Below are 15,511 nucleotides of genomic sequence, written 5' to 3'. Positions count from 1 at the left end.
TGCTCAATCAACTGCACAGTAAATGTACACATATTGCTTCCTCAGAAGCAAGCTAAGAAACCTAATTACTGGATTTGACAACCAGGCAGGAATAATAAAAAACCAAAGTGAGGAGGTAAACAGCCATAACAAGGGGCCACGTACATGGCGAATGGAATGGATGCTTTGCCCAAGGACACTCAAATTCATTTCTTTTTAAATGCAACAATGATTTTTTTAAATGAATCTACTTGGTTTCAACTCTTCTAATTATTTAACATTTTCTAAACATTTAGTTTAACATCTACCAAAACAAACTGACTGCTCCAAGACCTTAAACATTGTCTAAGAAGATATTCTATGAGTGTCAATATAATTTTTTGAAGTCCAAATAATTAAAAATCATTTTCTAAGGGAAGAAATGTGCAGTTAATTGACTTTCCTTTATATGGCTTTAAATATTTGGAAACACCACTCAGTCATTCTGCTTGCCTGGATATTCCACAACAATCACACTGTTTTGAAGGAACACAGTTTGCTAGCCCAATAAAACACCTAGAGAGATGGTTCTTGATTGTTACTTGTTATCAACACACGTCATACAAAGTTCACATTGGTTAAATGGGCTCATGAGGCCTCACATACAAAACTACACCACAGATAGACAATGCAGTGGAGTTCCCCATGAATTAGCTATAATTATATTTCTTCTTTGTTTGAACAAAAATGAACAATTCTTTTTCTAAAACATAGAGAGTGTTGTTATTATTAAACACAAAATCTTGAATTACTCTAGTATATATTTTATTGGTTTGTTTTGAGATTTTCTGTGGTACTGAGAATTGAGCTTAAGTAGACCAGTGCATGCTAAGGCAAGAGCTCTACCATTGAGTCACAGACTTAGCTGTAATGGATATATTTAAGATAAATTATTCATATTATTAAGTAAAAATTATTTCCCACGTAATTTAAAATTTACTGTGTTCTATAATAAGACCCAAAATTAAGAACATGGCTAAAATGAAATAATTTTTTTATGAACAGAAAAGAATAAAACACACACCATCAACCACACAGCCTCCTCCGCCTACCCCCAAAATAGAATTAGAGAATACCCCTAAGAGATTTCAGTCATTTGTACCCAGCAGCCTGTCTAACCACTGTTGATACTTACCCTTAGGCACTATGAAGAGCTTCACGTGTGTTTTATGTAGTCATACTAAATTAAAATAGCCTGTCTTAAAATAAATTTCCAAGAAATTTGTAGTTTTAAACTCACATACTTAAAAATAGGCCATTAAATATGATTACTTGGAAACCATAGTGAATATATGGTAGTCCTCAAAGAGGCCTTAGAATATTCCACTCTTGAAACTTTGCATTCAGGAACTTCATTATCCTCATCCCTCAACAAAGACTCCATCCCCAAACATAAGCATGCACATTTGTGATCATCTGACACTAACATATGGACTTTTTCTCTTATTTTTCCATAGGATATCAAGTAAAAAAAGAGATCCCTCACCTATGGAAATAGCTGGAGGTGTCATCACTCAGTGAGCCACAGATCACTATCAAGTCCAAGTTTTTGTAGTAAACCAATGGAGAATTACATTTGCCAATAATACGATTTAAGATGGATTTGATGATATTCAGTCATTATATACAACAATGCCTGGCACAGTAATGTAGCATAATCACCACAGATCTGCTCTTTTTCCTAAAAATATTTGAGTAAATACTTGTAGTGATGTCATAACTAGTTGATAACATTTCCTTTGGAGACAAAAAGTACCATCTAAAAAGGTAGCATTTTTTTTTTTGCTTGAATGATATCAGTGCAAATATCAAATTTTCTCATAATATGATTTAATGTAGTTAGAGTATGTATTTTTTTCTGAGCAATTATATAGTTTCCCATTAACTTGATCAAATGAAAATGCTAATGAGAATGCTGAATATATTTGTTATTTGCATATTCTTACTTTGTGTATAATCATTAAACAAATCATTAACATTAAACATATTTAGTTAGATGATTGGTTCTAAAAATAAAAACTGACACCTTATGAATTTTATAATTTAAATCGTATTGAATTTTACTTTTAGTTTAGTGTCTTAATGTCCATAAACACATAAAGCAACTACAGTGACTGCGAAAAGTCACCCCAATAATGATGTATTTTGTGAATTTAATTTTTCTTTGCTGATTAATCATCATGAAATTCTGTAATAATAAAGCCATACTTACATTGCCATTTTCTATAGTTTTTTTCTACATTGCTACTTTGTTCTGGCTTGTCATCAGTGTAACTGTATTTGAAAATATATCTACCAATTAATGAATATACACTTTACAAATGCATACAATCACATCAGCCTTCACTGTTCAGAATCTTAAGGTTGTATTGCTCAGTCACACAAAACATAAATATTTAATAACCCAAGGACACCATGCTAGTAATTAAAGATACATTTGCAATTGAAGATAAAATATTTTTCTCTTGCTTGGTCTCATTTTTTATTAATTAAAGTACCTACATTAAATTAAACTTGAACCTAACATTTGGCTCTGTATATTTAGGGCAACTAAAAAGCAGTACTTTACATTTGAAAGCAGGCAAGTAAGACTTGGTAAATCTTGGTACCATAAAGTTTACCATAAAAATTGGTAACCATAAAGGATTGTGGACAGCCTACTGCAGTGGTTCTCAACCTGTGGGTCACGACCAACCTGTGGGTCATGACCCTTTTCGATCTTTAAAAAATAAACAGGCAAATAAAAACAAAAAACCCCCTCCCAACAAAACCTAGGAAACACACATGTATAGATTCATATACAGTAAGAAGTAAAAACTATAAAAATACAAAATTGAAAACCATAATCTACAATCACAAGACCAGTGAGGTAAATAAATGCTTAAACAAGCAATATGAGACACACATAAAAAACATCCACGAAAATACCTATGATTTCCTTTTGTGTTGATCATGATGCCTACTGCTAGGCATGGGGTCTGCTCTTGAGTGTGACTTGTAAACCCACTAGAGAAAACTAATGTTTCTATTTCCAAACTGTTGTCATTAAGAGATAGCTTCTTGGTTAGGGATGGGAAACTTTGTCTTCTTGGCCCTCTCAGCACTGGAGCCCCATCTAGCTTGGACCTGTGCAAATCCTGTGCATGCTCTCACAGTTTCCAAAAGTTCATATGGACATCAGTCCTGCTGAATCTGGAAGACATGGTTTCCTAGGTGTCCTCCATCCCCTCTGGTTCTTACAATTTTTCTGCTTTCTTTTCTGCCTAGTTCCCTGAGCCCTTCTCAGTGGGAAGACATCCCATTTGGGAGTGAAAGTGCCAAGGTCCCTACACTTTTTCACATTGTCTGCTTTTGGGTCTCTGTATTACTCTCCACCTACTACAGGAGGATGCTTCACTGATGATGGCTGTTAGGAGTCATTGTGTCGCTACTAAAACAGAATCTTATTTCCTGGATAAGAAGAGCAACAAGACAGGGCAACAGCAGAAGGACACAGCATCAAATACTTTAGAAAATTTAAAGTCACCTGTCTCTAGAACATGGTACCTAGCTATTGAGGGAATAGATGTCAGAAACACAAAGACCCTTTAGGTCTAAAGACTCACCATAAATGTTACATATCATGGCTCTCTTGTCAACCCCATCATTTCTTCTGTCCTTGGGAATACCTTTTAGAAACATGCCTCCTCTGCGCTGGGCTAAGGACCCTTGCTCCGTGTCTTCCCAACACTTACTTCTCTTTGCCTTAGACCACTACATCTCACTATAACAATTTCTGCATTGTTTTTCCCAATAAATTGCAACTCTTGGTGACTGCATCTGTGGTTTCCATTCCTGTCCCTCAGCCTGCCATCGCATGGCTATTGCCTACTTAAAGAGCCTGCATAACATTAGATCCATTATTTTCAGTCATGGGGCTGTGGCTTACAAGTTCCCTTTGGAAGGAATTGTAGACAGTTAAGAGTTACTAGAGGGAGGGCTTATAAAGTTGCTCCCAAAGGGCGTATAGATGCTTAACCATTACTGGGGCGGAGAAGTCTTTCCTCAGCGGTGTAGCTGCCTATAAGCCTCCCATGTGTCTGTGAGCACACTTTCACCCACACTCTTGTAAGTAGTCCTAGTTAAAATCTTTCTTTCACCAAGCCCTCTCTTTGGTCTGTTGTTCGTATCCTATCTGGGATACATAGATATTTTCATGTCTCCCCAGAAAAAATTCACACAAGAACAAGTTTCAAACAAGGGAATGATTTCTGAATGAATAAAAGTGAACCAGCAATAAATGTAAACAATGGATGGGAAAAGTCTAAGTATTATCTCTAAAGTGGACTGCGATATTGAACTAATAGGAATTAAACGTCTGCAGTGATTAATTTGTTCAACACCCATTTACTGAGCACATACTAAACATCAGTCAGTGTACTAAGAACTGGAGGTGCAATTCTGAACACATTAGATCTAAACAAACCCCTCAAACATTTGAAAAATAAAGAAGCACACAAGAATTGTGTATTTGAAGGCCTGTGGTACATATGTAACAAAAGCAGAAGTAAAGTAGTCTGGAAGGAAAGGAAGACTAAAGGAGAGGAAGGAGAAGAAGGAGGAGGAACAGGCAGGAAGAATAGGCTTAATGTATAGTACAGACATATATAATTTAAAAAAAAAATTAAAAATCAAAAGTTTATAAGCCAATTTCTTAGAAGTGATCAATATCACAAAGAAATGAATAGGTTGGAATGATCATATGATACTAACAAGAGAAATTATAGATGTCATATGAGAAAATTGATGTTCTTCATAAATAGTACTTAAAATGGAAAAGAACTTGGGATTAGGTATTTGTAGGAAGTTGAAGTTATGAGGATTGTTTTAAAAATATTCATTAAAATAGGCTTTTGATGCCGATAGTTCCACCATGGTGCCATTTGGAAAACTACTGTACACATGGGAGAATGAGACTAGGATTGAAAGTCCAGTGTGCCACCTTCATCTTCAGAATTATCCTACCTCTCTCCATCACACAGTATGGGTTTTCTGACCTTACTCTTTCAGTTGAGCTTATCCAACAGAGAAAAATGACATATTGAATACCTCAAGGTATCATCCTAGGCTCTCCTTTTTCCATTAACATTCTATCACTGTGGAAATTTCTACATGAATCTGTCCTTCTGAATTCCAAAAACACTTACTTCGTCTCTTTTTCCTCTCATGCTTGTGATACTCACAGCTAACTTGTTACTAATCCTGAGTCTGTACAGCTCATTGTGGTTTTCTTTCAACTACTCAAACAGGAATGACGACTCCTTAAATCAAGAATTCTTAAAGGTCATGAGATAACTTGGAATGTAGTCCATCTATTTCTTACTGGTTCTCTTCTTGATGATAACTCCATGTATGAACTAACTGATTTTCAAACACCTTCAGGATATCCATGCGGAGTTATCTAACATTCAAGCAGAAAATATGCTGAATTAGATCTGAGCTGGATCCACTAAATTTTGAGTTTTCCACTACCTTCCACCTACCCCTCTGATTACCACAGAAAAGGCTGCTTCACACAGAATACTTACTGTATTCTCCTCACTTTTGAGAATCTTAACAGTGATGAAGTTCTCTCAAGAACTGTTTTAGTTACTTTTCTATCACTATGAAGAGACAACATGACCAAAATACCTCATAAAAGAAAAGGTTTATTGGGCCTCACAGTTCCAGAGGGTTAGAAGTGCATGATTATCATGGCAGGGAACATGGCATTAGGCAGGCATGGTGCTGGAGCAGTAGCTGGGCTCTCACATCCTGATCCATACATACAAGGCAGAAAAAAAAGAGAAACCTAACTGGAAATGTCATGGACTTTTGAAACCTAAAAGCCAACCCCTAGTGACATACTTTCTCCAACAAGGCCACACTTGCTAATCCTTCCTAACCAATTCTACCAACTGGGGAACCAATCTTTCAGATATACAAGCCCGTGGCCTCATTCAAACCACCACATTCAAACCATCTGACTTGTCCAGTAATAGGATTTTTTTTCCTTCTGCCTGCTTCTGCATATTTACTCTGGGTCTGCTTTCCTCTACATTTCCTCTCATGAATTTCCCCAGGATCTCCTGAGGAGTTAACAGTTACAAGCTACCACTTAGCAAGGTCTCTTGGGGGAAAAGTTTAAGGCAGCAGTGAATCAGGGACTTCGTTGTCACTACAAAGCTACAGCTCATTTGTATTTCCTTGTTTGTCTTTTTTTTTAATTTGTCACTCTATAAAAAATATATATGTGACTATTGTCACTTACATAAAAACTGATACAAATTAATGGTGAATAGAATATACCCTTTTTTATTTGTTTTCTAAACTACTCACAATCGTAAGCCTAGAAAACTCAAAAGTAAAATCTAAAGGACAGTGTCTTCATTTCTTCTCACATCCCTATCAGCCCGGCTTGCTCTCAGTCTCCACTCTCCTTAGAACTTGAGTGAGAACTATCTGAACTGAATGAGGCATGGTACATGAGTTTCCTAAGCTGTTCCCCAATTGCTTCTCTGAGGCATCAATGTTTGTTCAGATCACACTGACTGCACCCCAAGAATAAGCTAGTAGAATGATTGTCACCACAGTCTGCTCCGTCGATGAACCTATTGTGATAGGTACACACTTAATCAGATGTTGGTAGTGCTCACTGCTTTCAGTAACTGTCTATAAAAACTCCCACAGGCCTTTAATCACAGAGGCTTGAAGTTTTAGTTTAGAAGACTGGCAGGCTTAAATGTAAAGATACAGTTTCATTATGTTATGGAATTTTTCTGTCTAGCTTATGTAATTATGTTATCTATAAAATGTAATGTATGATTTTATGCTGAGTGTAATGGATATCTGGTATTTTCAGTTACAATAGAGATATAATCAGATAAAATATTTTCTAAAGCTTGTATATCTAACAGCAACTATAGAAACTATCTGAAGTAAATTATCCATTCTTAAATCTCAAGTTTGTTTTGGATACACGCTCTCAGTGCAAATTAAGCATAGTCTTTGATTCACAAGTAAATGTTTTAAAATAAATATGGCATATGTTGTGGATTAAAAAGATTAAGAAAGACATAATATATCCTTTATTATGTTCTATAAAATGCTATTGATAGAAACTCTGCAGTGAGATGCAAATGGAATCAATGTTAAAATATTTCAAGGTGTTGCTGGGCAGTGGTGGTGCACACCTTTAATCTCAGCCTTTGTTAGGCAGAGGCAGGCAGATCTCTGAGTTCAAGGTCAGCCTAGACTACAGATTGAGTTCCAGGACAGCCAGAGCTACACAGAGAAACCCTGTCTTGAAATTTTTTATTTAAATGTGTATTGAATTTTCTACATAGATATATATTTTTGCATACATATGTAGAATATACATACGTATTCTATATAAGTAGTATAGTTTAATCCTAACAAACATTTATCTATAGGTTTTATTTTCAGTGCTGAGAATTGAGCCCAAGCTCCTGTATAGGCTAGTAGGCATTCTACTACTGAGCTACATACCCAGCCCTATTTATAGAATTAAAATTAAAAACCACTAGTGGCTAAAGACAGGAAAAAATTCCTCGAAGAGTCACAGTGTTAGATACAAAGAATTGTTAATTGAACAACGATTTATAATTTCATAATATTCTAATATCCCAAAGCCACTGATAATTTCCATGAAAGGTTTGTACTTACTAAATAAATAGATAACCATTTTTTAAGCTTCCAGCTATGGTTTTTGCATATATTAAGCTCTGTAAATTGGGCTCTTGTCAAATGTTTTGTTCACATTCCAAGGGTTGCCTCTGCAATCATCTGAGTGTTTCCTTCTTAACTTTGCAATTTGATGGAGTCATTTGTACCTACTTTTGCTTTGCTTTTCTATGTTTGGGGGGTTAGATTAACTCTTTTAATCACTATGTAACCAATGAAGTATACAATGTATGGGAGCGATCTGCCTAAAACAGATGAGGTTATGAGATACAGTCTACAAATACACATATGTCACACTTGACCCTGTTCTGTGGTCCTGAAACATCAATCCTTCTAAAAATCAAAAGGAAGACTGTCAGATTCCTGGGCTATACTTCCAAAATTTCTGATTGGGTTTGCCTGGAACAGGGTGAGAATTTACACTTTTAACAGATCCCACAATATGCTAACACTCCTCCTTTGGTGGCTACTGCAAGGGGATCTCAATGCTTGATGTACATTTTAGTATTCTGACTAACTTTAGCCTTTTTGATACCCTCAACCTTCTCAGAGATGATGACTCAATGGATACATCACGGTCCAGAGTGTTGGCATATTTTTGATTTCCTGGTCTTTTGCTAACTCTCTAAAGAGTGAAGCAGCTACTGTGAATTCTTGTGGGAAGTAAAATTGTCTGTGATTTTTTCTGTGTACATTGAAATATTATACAGTCCTGAGTGGAAGCCAAGTTCAACTTCCTTCTTCAATTCTGTCTTCCTGTCTGCCAGAGTCCCTGTGCCCTGTTAATTTCACACAATTTGCACACATCTTGTTGCTGAAAAACAAGAAATAAGGAAGTCATATGCTGGCAAGTTTCCTATACTTGCCTATATGCCAGTGTTATCCGTAATGTCTTCTTTGGACCCAAACCCACACTAGGATCAACCATAAGTGGGTGCTGATAATCAGAAGAAAAGGGGATTAGTTGTTGAGAAGGGGTAGGGGTCAGGATGTCAAGGTTGGACTTCATACCTATCTTTCTTATGCCCCACTCTCTCAAGAATCGAAACACCTATGTTATTTGTGAGTTTTCTTGCAGTATACCTTCCACAGTTTTTGTATTATAACTTTCAATACAGAATGACAACTCTCAAGTCTGCAATTGTTGGATCACTATAAGCCCAAGTTTAGAAAATTTAGAAATTGTTGCTCTTTCTCTAAACAATGCCTGGCTTTCATTCTGTTGCTTCCGTGTGTGCTTGAAAAGGCTAGTGTTGAACTCAAACTGAACAATGGCTGCTTTATTCAGAGGCTGGAGTCAACCAATTTCTCCATGAATGAGTACTGCTCACTCATTCTTTCCAAAACTGGAGAATATCATAATTTAAGGAAACCGAAATCATATATATATGGTTTAAGCTGTTCCATTATTTTTCTCTTCCATAACCACAGTGGTTCAATTGAACATCAGTTAAAGTAAAAGGTCCACAGTCAAAAGTTAATAAAAAATCACTGAGTTAATAAGGTTAAGGGAAGTTGGAAGAAGTAGGAGTTGAAAGCAAGGTAGAAGAGAAAAAGGACAAGAGAAGTAGAATTCTGGAATCTCAGAATTGTGCATCCTCTTTCCATCTCCTGTGCTGTTTCTATTGCACATAGAAGACAAGAAAGTTCTTGTTATCACAGACAGCAGAACAAATTTTAAAAGACAATTTTGGCCTTGTGTGAGTGTGGTTGTCTTGTTATTATTTGCAAGACATTTTTGTATGACAGCCACAACTCAGAGAAGATGACCTTAGGTCAAATAATTTTCCCACATTTCATTTTACTTCTGACCAAAATAACCAATTTATTAAATCCATGTGACACATCTCTCTGTTTAAATCAAACATTAAATGGTTTGATTCCTTTAATAAGTGATTTTTGCCTATGTGACAGATGTTGAATTCACCCTGCACATAAAGTTCCCTTTATAGTCATCAGAAATCTGGAACTCTTACTTGCAACAAAACTCACTTTCTATAGACTTACATTTTAATTTCCCCACATCTGCATTCATTTGCCTTTGCTTTCTCCTTGATTTGCAATGGCCATCCTGAGAGTAGATGCCTAGATTGTGTAGTTTGGATTATTGTATGGTAGTAAGCAATCGTGAGCTAGCTGCTAATGATTTTTAATAATAACAAAGTTGGAGCTCAGCTGCTATTGTTTTCTACCATCACAGTGCAGTTTCACTATTGATCAGCGCTGGTGACTCACTGTTGCCTGATCTGAAAGGCTCAGGCTGACAAAATAGCCCTTCTCTGGAAACTAAACCTTATGACAGCGAACATGTTTACTTTTAAAATTCCCATCTAGAAGGAACATGTGTCTTTCTGTTCATGTTTCATTGTTCAATACAATTCATGTGTTTGTTTAAATCAGTGAGGATGGGAAGTGGACTCTAGAGAAGCCAGGGGGATATTGCTGGATAACATGGCAGTTTAACAAAATAGGTTACATTTATTTAAGTAATTACTCTACCTGGCATTATTCCAAGATGCATATATTTAATATACATCAGAGTTTTGTTTGGCATGCACTAAGCTTTTCTTTATTTTACAGATAAATAACAGTGAGCTTAGAGAGTCTAAGACATGTTTTCAGAGTGATACAGTTGATAAGGGACAGAGCTGGGACCAAAACTTTATTTTCTGTTCAGTCCAGTCTCTACTGTTTATTGCGCTGTATGTGCTCCAGAACCTCTCCTGGGATGGGAAAGAGACCATTCTTTTAAATATGAGAAACTGATCAATAAATGAATGGCTCTCATTACCACTTCAAGATTAATCTAGTTTTCATGGCTCTGAGTTTCTTCTAACCCTACTTAAGAAATCAATTGCCCCTGGCCCCAAAGTTGCTTCTAATAAGCGAGTAATGTCCTCTCACTGGGAGCAAATTAACTGCAGCCTGTGTAAACTTATCAGTCAGGGCTTCAGAAAAACAGTAACATGTGGGATCCACTGGGATGGGTCAGAGAGCTCGATGACTTTGGAAAAATATAAATTATGTACACAGAGTCATTACATGTACAAAAGAGGGTGAAAGGAAGGAGAGAGGCCAAACTTCTTATTTGTCTTCCCGCCTTCTTTGGGTTAAGTCAGAAACATTCTAATTTAGCTTGGCTTTGACTCCACTGTTATTGAACAGGTAGTTTTACACTTGCTAGATCTCATTTCTTTGGCATAAGCAATGAGTGCTCTTGCTTCCCCACTGCTATTCACCAGTGTGATTTTTCTTTCATATTTTGAGATTTATTTACTTTTATGTATATGAGTGTTTTGTCTGTCTGTCTGTGTACCACATGCATGCCTGTGTCCCAGGAAGCAGAAAAAGGCATTGAATCTTCTGGTACCAGAGTTGTAGATGGTCATGAGCCATCATGTGGATGGAATTGAACTCCAGTCCTCTGCAAGAGCAACAACCGCTCCTAACCACTGGGCCATCTCTCCAGCCCTGAGTAATGATATTTTATGGTGTTACTGAGGGTGGTTAATCGAAAACATTTTGAGATACTGCTATTTACCATTCTTGCGCAAGACCTGAGTATGACAAGGGCCTTGCTTCACAGTGCTGAATGTTAAAAAGTGATGACTTAGCCGGGTGGTGGTGATGCACGCCTTTAATCCCAGCACTTAGAAGGCAGAGACAGGCAGATCTCTGTGAGTTCAGACCAGCAATTACAGAGATACCTTTACAAATCATGGCAGCATTAAAGTACTTTAACAACATATTTAATTTGACTTTTCATTATTTGATGACCTGAATTGGACAGAAAAGCAATATCCAAATTTAATCATTTTTAACTGGAACGTTATGGTTAATTTATACTCTGTATTACAAAGTGAGTATTGGTCAGCCTTGCTGATATCTGCTCATTCTTAGACGAAAACACAGTAGGGTTTGGAATCATTTTTATCAGGCATAAAAACTTACATTTGAAGCTCCTTCTTGCCTGCTTACATTTTTTTCACATCCTTAGTAAAGTACATGTCATTTTTTAAAAAGTCTGCCTATGAAACAAATAAATATTGCTATCCACACAACATTACTATAACAAAAAAAAACTTAAGAATTTCTAGTTTTCGATATATAACCATGTACTAAACATATCTTCAAATGTATTAAAATATACTACCCAGCCTAGCATAAAACTAACAGGCCTTCGAACAGGTGGATGACATAATTTTCTTTCTCCTAATGTGTACCAGAAACTAAATTGCATCTTGCCTTCCATAGAAACCCAACCATTCGGTTATGGTGAACTGGTTTGACAGGAAGTTTATCTTAAGACTTATGTAATCCTTGCCTCTTGTGTATCCCGATATTTAGGGAATATATTTTCTGGGGAGAACATATGGTGGAGCAATCTTGTAGGTTACCTGTTCTGACCCTGAGTTTGCATCACAGGAAGAAAATATGCTTCCAATTAAAATTGTCCGGTGGGAATCCTGTTCTTTATGAATTCGGGGTGAAGAATAGCTGAGGAGTCTGGGCTGTGTCTGACAGCTGGTGCAAAGCACCTCGAATCAATAAAACTCTTATTAATTCTATCCTAAGTATTTTCTATTGGTTCATATGGACAGGATTCTAAGAAAAGGAAACTGAAGTTCTGGGGGTTTTTAATGCAGGTTGTTGTAGGGAGGAATGTTGAGTATTTCTAAAATGGCCTATGTACTGACAGAAATAATGCCAACTAAATAAAGAGTTGCATACCAGAAATTTGTGCATCAAGAATCATAAAGAAATCTAAAGACATAATTTATTGGCTTAAGTCGTTTATCTACAAAATAAGACATCAAACTTTGAATTAAGGCTATGCAGCCTATGGCAGAGATAAGTTTCCAAATGTTTGAACTGACTTTCATATCTGATCCAGCCGTCTACATACTACTCCCTCTTAACTGAGTCCTGCAGAGTTCCAAGTCTACAGACTTGAATCTGCAGCTTCAGGTAAGATCTGCTTAAGGGAGATTTACCTAGTTTTTCCTTTCTCTTCTCCAAGAATAGTATTTAAGATTCTTCTGGTTTGTTAACTTTTTTTCTCTCACCCAGTACAAAATAACACAACATAAAATCGCCTTACTTATTCACTAGTTTTCTACTGTATGACTCTAGCTCTATTTTTTTTTTCTGGAACATGTTTTACAACCTCTTTATTTATAATAGTGACTGGCCTTCACTAGAAAATCAACATTGTGGCCAATAATTGAGAAGGGTTGACCTTTATTCTTTCTTTTACTGTAAGATTCTCATCATAATTGCTATGGTTTGGATAGGGCTCACATGTCCTCCAAGGTTCCACATATTGAAACTCAACCCCAATTGTGGGATATTGTGCCAAGACAGAAAGAAAAATATTATCCAACTATGGGTTTAGAAGTGTGGCATTTAGAAGGTGGTCAGAATTAGAAAATACTATTAAGCTGCACCCTTGTGATTGAATCTGGTGGCTTTTAAAGAGAAGACAAAAGAGGAATCATCTGCACACTCCTATGCCCTGTCACTCAGCATTTGATGATGTCAGTAACAGCCATAAGACCATCAGTAAATGAAGCCCTCAATCTGAAACCTCCAACACTTAAAGCTAAGCTACACTTCTATGTTCTGCTCCTCTTCTCACTGGCGCTGTGGTACGAGCTGCAATAAAACCTGACTCCTATAGAGATTAAAGCAGATTGAGTTCTCATGAGCAGCTAGTCCATAGGAAGAAGTAAACACCGCCTTCTTTGTATTTAAGTTCCAAGGAATTAGTATACTCAGAAATGTTTGTTCAAATAATGGTGTCAAATCACATGATAAAGTGAGTTCTTGTTAGCGATTTCTTTAAAAAAAAAAAAAAACTTAGACCATTTTACTTAGTGAATATGCAGGTAAGGGGAGTGACTGGGGAGTTTCATTTGCAGATACATTATGTAAGAGGTTTGAGGCTCTAAATGCAATTTCAAAATATCTGCCCTAATGAGTTCCTTGAACATGGTATAATTTGGATAGTTATAATACTATAGTTGACTCACCTGTCTTTCACCCTTTTCTTCTGTCCTTCTGCCACAAATGCTTTCTTTGAATTTTCCAAAATGCATTGTGCGTCCGTCTTCCAGGGACTCTTTCTATGTGTGATCTCTTTTCATGGAATGGTCTTTGCCTCCTCTTACCTACTTTTACCACCTTATTCCTTCATTCAGATCTCATCTGAATCATGAATTATGTCAGTGGGATAGGCATGCATGGTGCTGGGTTTTGTAGCATTTATTCTGAACTCCTTCACATCACATCGTAAATGTAATCTTATTTGGGGATAATTTCAATAATTGCCTGGCTGTCATTTTACAGAGAACTATTAGTTATATTACTAATTGCTCTGGCTCCAACACTTGATATAAATTGGCCCCCATTTATCACATTTGACATAGGTTTTATTCAATGATCCAGTTTCACCCGCTTCCACACATAGACCTCTAATTTTTGTTAGGAGTGACAATTTTCTCAAGACAAAATGTTTGAGTTTGTAGACTAAACACTGTGATGTAATCCATTTGTGTTCAATTCCATTCAGGGTTCCTTGGAGAGCTACAAAAAGATGGATGCCTCAAGATTGTTACCATCACCTCTGTCCTTGAGTGTGAATGGAAATTTTAAATTGTAGTAGCCACCTTGGGACCATGAGGAAAACATCTAATGATGAAAGCTAACTTCCTTCCAAAATATCTAAGACAGTTAAGCCAAGATGGCACTACAGAATGATGTCAGCCCTCACAGGAGCACGAGGAGATGGAACTGCTTACCTACTAAATCTGTTTGTGAAGAACAAAGCAGATGGCCATCCAGAACCCAAAATGGCTTGGGTGATGAAAACAAGGTGACGCTGAATTTCTTTGTGGTGAGGGCCTTCTCTGTATGATGCTGCTAAGAATGTCTCACCGACTTCTAAAAACTAAAATAAACTATTCTGAAACATCTATCCAATTAATAGCTCTGATGTCTATCCAACTCTCTGCTCTGATTTGTATTTGAACTTTGTCAGGGGCAGAAGGGACGGCTTTATAGTTAAGAGCACATATTGCTGTTGCAGAAGACCCAGGTTTGTTTCCCAGCACCCACATAGTGGTCACAACCATCTGCAACTCCAGTTCTGGGGATCTAACCCCTCTTCAGACACCCACATAGTACACATGCAGACATTCAGCAAACAATTGTACACATACTTAAAAAAAAATCTTTTCAGTTGGTTTACGGGAGAATCAACAAGTCATCTGTAGCTTACTGAACTCATATGTAAACATATCTAACAGGGTCCAAAATTCAGATATATCTGGGATGTTAGTTAATTTTCTGCTGGGCTTTACATCTTCAGAGAGCTAAAATAATATGTGAACTGAAATTTTCCATAAGAACAGGTTTTTGGAAGTAATATGGTCTTAGGCCATTGAGATAGGGCTCTTATTCCACCCTATACATCTCAATATTTACTGAGGATTTTACTAAATGAAGCTTATCATAACACTTCCAGATAAATAAGATGAATATTAGGTTGATTTATTTCTTCATTAATAAATACTATAGCATAAGTATTACAATGTAGAAATCTTCATAGGAATCAGTGTGGATATGGGAAAGCCTAGACTTGACTTTCAGGCTCTACCTTAGGGAAAGGGCCACCATCTCAGACCACTTGATGTACTCAGTTCCATAAAGGACCTCAGCAATGTGCCATGACAACTGGAATGGATACAGGGCAGTATCCTCCTGCAGACAT

The 15,511-nt window shown here is 36.7% G+C and overlaps 1 protein-coding gene across 1 annotated transcript in view; it reads left to right on the top strand.

Moving 5' to 3' along the window:
• The window catches only part of Gfral (GDNF family receptor alpha like), a 57,214-nt gene extending 42,500 nt beyond the window's left edge, over positions 1 to 14,714 (top strand). Inside the window, exon 9 of the mRNA XM_076575399.1 lies at positions 1,476 to 14,714. Within this exon, the coding sequence (XP_076431514.1) occupies positions 1,476 to 1,539 (64 nt within the window). The 3' untranslated portion in view covers positions 1,540 to 14,714. The remainder of the gene's footprint in view (positions 1 to 1,475) is intronic.
• Positions 14,715 to 15,511: the final 797 nt, after the last annotated feature.

This window comes from Peromyscus maniculatus, chromosome 7 (assembly GCF_049852395.1).
Source record: "Peromyscus maniculatus bairdii isolate BWxNUB_F1_BW_parent chromosome 7, HU_Pman_BW_mat_3.1, whole genome shotgun sequence".
In the NCBI taxonomy this organism is placed as follows: domain Eukaryota; kingdom Metazoa; phylum Chordata; class Mammalia; order Rodentia; family Cricetidae; genus Peromyscus; species Peromyscus maniculatus.
Note: the sequence above shows the minus strand (reverse complement) of the source record. Positions and strands in the feature narration are given on the sequence as shown.